At 42.7% G+C, this 8,438-nt stretch overlaps 1 protein-coding gene across 4 annotated transcripts in view; it reads left to right on the top strand.

Moving 5' to 3' along the window:
* The window catches only part of LOC126383489 (tRNA selenocysteine 1-associated protein 1-like), a 26,422-nt gene that overhangs the window by 10,153 nt on the left and 7,831 nt on the right, over positions 1-8,438 (top strand). For all 4 annotated transcript variants that reach the window (XM_050034013.1, XM_050034011.1, XM_050034012.1 and 1 more), the window contains exon 5: positions 4,735-4,866. In XM_050034013.1, coding sequence (XP_049889970.1) covers positions 4,735-4,866 — 132 coding nt within the window. The remainder of the gene's footprint in view (positions 1-4,734; positions 4,867-8,438) is intronic.

Below are 8,438 nucleotides of genomic sequence, written 5' to 3'. Positions count from 1 at the left end.
ATCAGATTGGCTCCAAACTTGGTGTATGTAAGCGTGACTACGTTGTGACCAAAAGTTATCACAGGATTTGCCCAATGTTGAATGGCGCGCCCGCTGCCAAGCGTTGAATCTTGAGGTCTTGCCACGACAAACGAAATTGCTGTAGCTTTGGCATAAATGGTCCTGTCTCCACCAAACTTCACATGATTCATATTAGTCCCGCCCTGAACACATTATCATTGCCATATTGGCTGATACTCATAGACCCACCTAGTGGTGACAGGAAATAGGTCTCATCAAACACTTATCTTTCGATTTATCTGAAAGTTGCAATCTGTGGTGTATATTTGATGTATAAAAACATGATGTATAACAAGTGCGTTCTCCAACTCCCTCTAGTGGAAAGAGGAAGTGATAAAAAATGTGAAATATGTCATTCCAACACTGTATCAAGGATATGCCAAGTCACTCCTGCATGCAATATCTAACTTTGACAGAAATGAACTGGCGCGTCAGAAGGCGTCCTGCCAGCCCCCCCGAGTTGCGTGAAGGTGCGAGGGCCCATTCATCGCTGCTTGCAGCTTTAATTAGGGCCCGAGCGACGACCCTATTGTAATCGCGCTGTTTATTGTTATTATTATTATTATTATTATTATTCTGACATTTCGTGTCCCAATTTCGCCCCTTTCCAAAATTTCAAAATGCTTCTAACTTTCCACATTCGTCCGGCCGGATCCGAAATTCGATATTTTTGGGCGGTTGCACATGGTTGACACGAAATGCCGAAATAGCGCCCCCTACAAATTTTCAAAAACCCCTCCCTTTGGGGTTAGTTTGTCGTAGGTAAACGAAATTTGGTACGCACACTTATCATTCCGAGACGCACAAAAAAGTCTCTTGACGTCATGGTAAGATCCCAACAGGAAGTCGGCCATTTTGTTGTGAATTTTTTCGTTACGGCGATTTCCACAACTTAAATTTGAACGAACTCCTCCTAGGGATTTTGTCCGATCGACTTCAAATTGGCTACAGATCATCCTGAGAACATGCTGATCAAAAGTTATTAAAAGCTTTTCTCTATGTCAAGGGGCGTGGCCGCAAGGGTGTGACAAATTTTGGCGACTTTTAGTTTTCTTGCCATCGAATTTCGAACGGCTCTCCCGCCCACATACTTGATCCCAGCAGCTTCAAACTTGCTGGACATGATGATGGCTCTGCCCCGAACGCCCCGATATGTTAATATCCCACCTTACTCATAGCGCCCCCTGGTGGTAACAGGAAGTGACCAGTTTTTATTTTAACATGTACTAATCCCACAAACTTGACCGCATCAACTTCATTCCACTTCTACTGCATGCAGAACAAGTTGGTGAAGCTACCTTATGAACGCTGTGAAGCTACGTCTAATGGTGTCCATGTGGCGGCGTGGCGACTATCGATCCCTCGCCACTAAATACATTTGGCTTTTTGATGGCTTCAACGACCCCATATCCTCATGAAAATTGATACACAGGTCAAAAATGGCGAGCTCTTGCATCTGATAGGGGCGTCACCCATGGGGGGGACAAAATGCCTCTACTACTCCAAACAGGAAGTCGGCCATTTTGATTTTGACTTGTCATTTTGGCATGATTTCCACATGTTGTATTTTAACGAACTAGTCCTAGGGATTTCATCCAGTCGACTTCAAATTTTTTACAGATCATCCAGAGACCATGCTGATCAAAAGTTATTAAAAGATTTTCTCTATGTCAAGGGGCGTGGCTGCTATGGCGCCTCTCTCGCCACCAAATACGTTTGGCTTTTTGATGGCTTCAACGACCTCATATCCTCATGAAAATTGATACACAGGTCAAGAATAGCTAGCTCTTTCATCTGATAGGGGCGCCGCCCATGGGGGGTACAAAATGCCTCTATAGCGCCCCCTTCAAAATTTCAAAAACCCCTCCCCATAGGTTATTTTTTTGGAGTAGGAAGATGAAAATTGGTACATATGTGTATGTCACCCAGACGCACAAAAAAGTATCTGCCACCAATGGTCTACTCCAAACTGGAAGTCGGCCATTTTGATTTAAACTTTTCATTTTGGTGGCGATTTTGTGATTTCGACACCTTGTATTTTAACGAACTCCTCCTACAGATTTTGTCCAATCAACTTCACATTTGGTACAGATCACCCTGAGACCATGCTGATCAAAAGTTATTAAAAGCTTTTGTCTATGTCAAGGGGCGTGGCCGCTATGGCGCCGCCCTGCCATCAAATACGTTTGGCTTTTTGATGGCTTCAGTGGCCTCATATCCTCATGAAAATTGATACACAGGTCAAGAATGTCGAGCTCTTACATCTGAAAGGGTTGTCGCCCATGGGGGGGACAAAATGCCTCTATAGCGCCCCCTTGAAATTTTCAAAAACCCCTCCCCATAGGAGTATTTTTTTTGAGTAGGAAGTTGAAATGTCACAACACGTCAGGGTTAATTTAGTCTGACTTTTCACATAACCACTTAAGTGATGTGTGCTGCTGGCCCCCCACGGTGGCGCAGGAGAGTGAGGGCCCGATCACAGCTGCTTGTAGCTTTAATTATACTTATTATTTTTCTGTAAATCAAGTGGTGCTGCAAGCTACACCGTGCAAGGGAGGGTTCGTCCAGACCCCTGCAAGGACCTCAGACGCAAAATATTACACATGTGCACCTGCAGGAGGCGCTACAACCAAGGCCAACGCGTTTTGGCATGTAACTCCCACACCGTATGTTGCACGTTCAAAAGCCAAAAAGCAAAAACTGAAAAATCTACTTTTTCGAACTCCTTTTAGAGATTTTGACGGAACTGCATGAAACCTGGCACCAAGACTCACAAGATGGACCTGATATAAATTTATCAAAAGAATTTTGGCCGGTCAAAAAGTGTGCAAATTATTGATGAACAAATTTTTGTAGCTAGCTATGAAAATGCGAACTGTTCCATATCTTTGTCAAATTAAAAGCTATCAAACCCAAACCTGAGATCCTCACTAAGTATGTGACTGTGAGGGTGTGAACTGAATTTTATAAACATTGGCCACTAGGGGGTGCTATAAACATGGGAAGTTTATATCTCCTAAACAGCTACACCTATGTTTATGAAATTTGGTGGGTATGATGTAGGGCCATTCCTGAGTCCATATGTTGTAGGTGGTCATGACTGGTAGAAGTGGGTGTGGCTTGTTACAAGATAAATAACATTTATTTCAGCTGAACTATTGTAATAAGTGCTGTGAAATTTATAGAGTACGTGTAGAATAGGACACAGACCTACCATACAAAAAATTGTGCAGATAATCCACTAGGTGGTGCTATAACAGATGCAAATGTGTTTTTTCCTGTTACTTCCACATTTTAAATCACATATCCATAAACTTTATATCCCCTGATTCCCTAAATAGAGCTGGATTTGCTGACATAGGCCCCGCCCACTTCTGCCGCACATTTTCTTCGCTGAGTTGCTACACATCCAAAACCTACTTTTTCGAACTCCTCCTACAGATTTTGTCCAAACTGCATGGCACGTCAACTCTCAAGATGGACCTGATCTACAGTTATCAAAATAATTTTGCCTGGTCAAAAAATGTGCGAATTATTAATGACGGAATAATTTGCTAGCTAAAATACACATATTGTTGCATATTTTTGTCAGACTAAATTATATCAACATGACACTTAATGCACTTGTTCCAGAGGTCGTTAAGAGGCTTGGTGCCAAATTTGGCCCAAATTGGCCACTAGTGGACGCTGTAAACCCAGAAATATGACGCTTCGTAAAAGTTGATCGGATTTGTAAGAAATATGGTGAGCATTATCAATCAATCAATTTTATTTATAAAGCCCAATATCACAAATCACAGTTTGCCTCACAGGGCTTTACAGCATATGACATCCCTCTGTCCTTAAGACCCTCACAGCAGATAAGGAAAAACTCCCCCAAAAAAACCCTTAAACGGGGGAAAAAAACGGTAGACACCTCAGGAAGAGCAACTGAGGAGGGATCCCTCCTCCAGGACGGACAGACGTGCAATAGATGTCGTACAGAACAGATCAACATGATAAATTAACAGTAATCCGTATGTCATAATGAGACAGTAAGAGAGACAGAGAGAGAGAGAGAGATGCATTATGTGGGTTTAGTCCTGAGGCCAGCCGCAAAGTTTGGTAATGATTGGTCAAAGTGGGCGTGACTTATTGCAATAAACACATTCAGCCTTTGGTACTTTCAGTGCACTTCCCATTACGGTGAATACTGCAGCTCAGACGTTGGCCTGTGTCCTGACGCTCGCCCCGAGCCCGTCGTCATTTGGGGCCAACTATCGTGGGCTCCATAGGGCGTGGAGGCCGAGTTGCGCGGGGAGGCTTGGACCCCATTCATAACTGCTTGCAGTTCTAGTTGATATTGATATTTGGTGGGACTTTTTTTTAGGGTGGCTACAATACTTTTAATTTGCAGACCCCGCCACAGCAGTAGTCTGCTTAGCTTCAATGTGAGACATCAGTGTGTTTTTTTTTTTTCCCCAAACTGAGAGCCTGCCAACCACCATCTACTGTTCGGAATGTAATGTCTATGGATGAGTACCCCATACAACCCCATTTAAAAAAAATCTGATCATTCCTCTAAAATGTCTCCTTAATAATGAAATTATCATTAATTCCTCCTTTCATTGAAACAAATGTATTTGTCCCTGCACCGGAAACAAATCTAGCCTCAGTATTCACCTCTTCTTCTAGACAGATGTATTCTCTGTTTGTGGGAGATCTAACTCCAGAGGTGGATGATGGGATGCTTTATGAGTTTTTTTACAACCGCTACCCTTCCTGCCGTGGTGGAAAAGTGGTGCTGGACAGCATGGGCAACTCCAAGTAAGTATTAACACAACACCACACATTATGGAAAATATGTAACAAATGTACGCTACTCAAAAAAATAAAGGGAACACTTAAAGGGATAGTGCACCCAGAAATGAAAATTCAGCCATTATCTTCTCACCCTCATGCCAAGGGAGCCTCTGGTGAAGTTTTAGAGTCCTCACATCCCTTGCGGAGATCGGTGGGGGGAGTGGCTAGCACACCTAATGGCTGACGGCGCCCCAGACTAACGTCCAAGAACACAAAATTGAAACCACAAAATATCTCCAACATGCTCATCTGTAGTGATCCAGGACTGCTGGTTGAAATCTGTACTGCACAGTGTGCTGAATGATGTATTTTGCTGGCACAAAACTATTTTTAGTCGCAAATGCGAGTGCGGTGACGGACGGAGTAAAATATCGCCACACTGCTGACATCTTACTCCGTCCGTCACCACACGCTGTTTGATTGCGTTATCAAAACACGCCGCTATTATTCGGCCTTGCTTTTCACTTATTCCACCGAATACTGATTGTGTGTTTTTTTGCAATATTCGGCTGAACATATTCGGTTACCGAATATTCGGTGCATCCCTAGTATGGTTATCGGGATATGAAATGACCTATATCGGATATGAGATTTTGGTCAACACCACGCCTTTCACGTCTGTCACGTGCACAGTGTGAACCTGCTCTCATCTGAAGACAAGAGGGCACCAGTTGTGGACCTGCCAATTTTAGACTTGCACCAGTGCTCAGAGTCGGGCCGTTTTTCACGTGATCAGCCATGACCTGCGACCGGCCGGTCAGTCTAAAATATGCCGATTTAAAACACCGGTCAAATTTCAGGCGCGCCGCATGATTGACATCGTGTAACATCAGCAGTGCACACACACGCATATGTGCAACCCAAGGCTTGGGCGATGTGAGGAAATGAAACATGGGTGGCTTCTCACCTTAATCATTCACGCACACACATCAAAAGAGAGAAGGAGAAAGTTGTTAATTGTCCGTGTTTAAACTGAACTGCAGAGCTCTCACTGCTGTACTGTGCCACTTGAAACTGACGAGGCGCCTCTCTGCGTGCCGAAGATGCACGTGTCCGCTCACTCACTGGCGAGCGAGTCTTGAAGACCCGTGTGAAATTTCCACAAGAGATATTTTTACTTTTTTATCTATTCAAGAAATTATCCACAAATGCTATACACCAAGAATTATTATTTTATTTATCTATGTTTTTATTTATGTATGCCTTTTTTACTTATTTATTTTAATACTGTACCTGAAGTTATAATTGAGCAAAAAGGAAAATGTTTCTCTGTTTTTGTTTGTTTGTTTGAGATGGTTATATATAATAGAGAGAGATATAATTTATTTTATTTTGATACTTTCACTGGTATCGTACCGTGGGTCCCAATTTTGGTACCATGACAACACTAATCTAGAGGGTGTTCATCTGCAAAAACTAATGAAAAACTAAACAATTCGGTATTCGGTACTCGGTATTCGGCCAAGCATTTAATTTTACTCGGCTTCGGCTTCGGCCACAAATTTAGTTGATGGCCCTCTGTGGCCTTGTCCAGGTCTTCCAGTGTAACGGCCGGTCTCCTGGTATCTCCTCCATGCTCTTGAGACTGTGCTGGGAGACACAACAAACCTTCTTGCAACCGCACGTATGGATCCAGGGCCCTATTTCAGAAAGCAGGCTCAAGAAACTCTGAGCCTAATCTCCGGGTTGACTGAGCCTGAGCTGAGAAACTCTGAGTTTTCGGTTCCAGAACAGCTGATCAGAATTAGCTCAATCAACTCTGAGTATGTTCAGCCAGAGGGAAGCGCGTTCACGGCGAGCACCAAAGCCACTTGTTTTATCCCAACTCAATCGGAGATTTAATGACCGCGAATGAAGACATGAAAAAAAATCTATTATGGCAGCTGCAGCTAAACAACGTGAGGTGTGATGGGAAGAGACTGTGTGTTGATAGGTAATGTGAAGTGACGTTATGTAATGTGATGCGTTAATGCGTATCTTATCTACAGAAAATATAGAAACTAGGGCTGTCAAACAATACATTTTTTTAATCGCGATTAATCGCAGAATTTCCATAGTTAATCGCGATTAATCGCGTTTTGAATTGCATGTTTAAAATTCTGTTATTTTGCATTTCAAGGCAGTTTTAAGCCCATAATGTAAAGCATTTCTTATATATATAATTTTTTTTTTTTTTTTAAATATATCTGTTTTTTTTTGTTTTTTTTAAGATATTTTTTAGGGCATTTTTTTGCCTTTAATTGATAGGACATTGAAGTGTGAAAGGGGGAGAGATAGAGGGAGAGACATGCAGCAAAGGGCCACAGGCTGGAGTCGAACCCGGGCCGCTGCGGCAACAGCCTTATACATGGGGTGCCTGCTCTACCACTAACCACCGACGCCCCAATGTAAAGCATTTCTTACCAGAGTGTCTTAATTGGGAATCAAATGAACACAAAGAAAGAATTTCCTTTTTGACCTTTTGTATTTTCTTTCAAAAAAGTGCCATGTAGACCAACTTAATACAATACCTGAGTCTTCTACGATGTTGACTGGTCTGCAGTCGATTGCCACCCATTTAGCTATTGCTTTAGTTAACTACTTCGATGTACTTTCATCCACGGGTCTGCGGCGACTCCCACACTCCAAAATGGTACTTTGGCGGAGCTGAGGCTCGCTTGGCTGGGGTGCGTTGGCTGCACCTGGGTGTTTAGCTTTTTTTAACGTTAAACAAGCCGTTCAAATGTCCAGTAGCACTCTTTCTTTCCATCACCGCGGTAAGTTTACTGCAGGAAGCCGCTTCGAAGCATGACGCTAGAGGAGCCGACTATGGGTGAGTAGAAGGGACAAAAAGGCTTGCGAAATTAAAATGCGATTTTAAAAAAAAGTAAACGCGTTATGGATTGCATTAATCTAATCGCGATTAACGCGTTAACGCTGACAGCCCTAATAGAAACACTTTTATATCTTAACAGTGTTCATATATTTTAATATAATTTGCTATATCCTCTTATTCAGCTGTAATCTGATGGAGCCCAGACGCACTGGGCAGCAACTCAAAATCAAACACCAAGATAGTGTACAGTCTGGTAAAAGTTTTGCTTATACTTTATTCATTCTGTCAATATTAGGCTGAGGTTAAACAATGTTCAAAACAGGAGCACTTCGTGGACTCATCCTTGGTTAGAGGTGCTCTTTGGACAGGGACACAAAATGCATACAAAAAACAGAAAAGTCCAAGGCACTCTCTTTAAATCTATAAAATGCCTTTATTCACATGGCATTGTCACAGTGACATTAAAAACCAAACTCCAACGCGTTTCGGCATATAGCCTTTGTCAGGGAGTCAGAGTTATGAGGAAACACCTTATTCTTTTGTAGTGGTGTTCCACCAATGAAAATCTTCCACCTGGTCCCAGTGACACAGAGAGAGTGTGGAAATCAGCCAACCCCTGTAGAGGGCGTGGCCTCTACAGGTGGACACAGAGAGGGTGTGGAAAAACAGCCAACCTCTGTAAAGACCCACCCTAAAATAAGATAAAACTGAAGAAAAAGGG

Source organism: Epinephelus moara, chromosome 22, assembly GCF_006386435.1.
Source record: "Epinephelus moara isolate mb chromosome 22, YSFRI_EMoa_1.0, whole genome shotgun sequence".
Lineage (NCBI taxonomy): Eukaryota > Metazoa > Chordata > Actinopteri > Perciformes > Serranidae > Epinephelus > Epinephelus moara.
The sequence above is the reverse complement of the archived record's forward strand: the minus strand, read 5'-3'. Positions and strand labels throughout refer to the sequence as shown.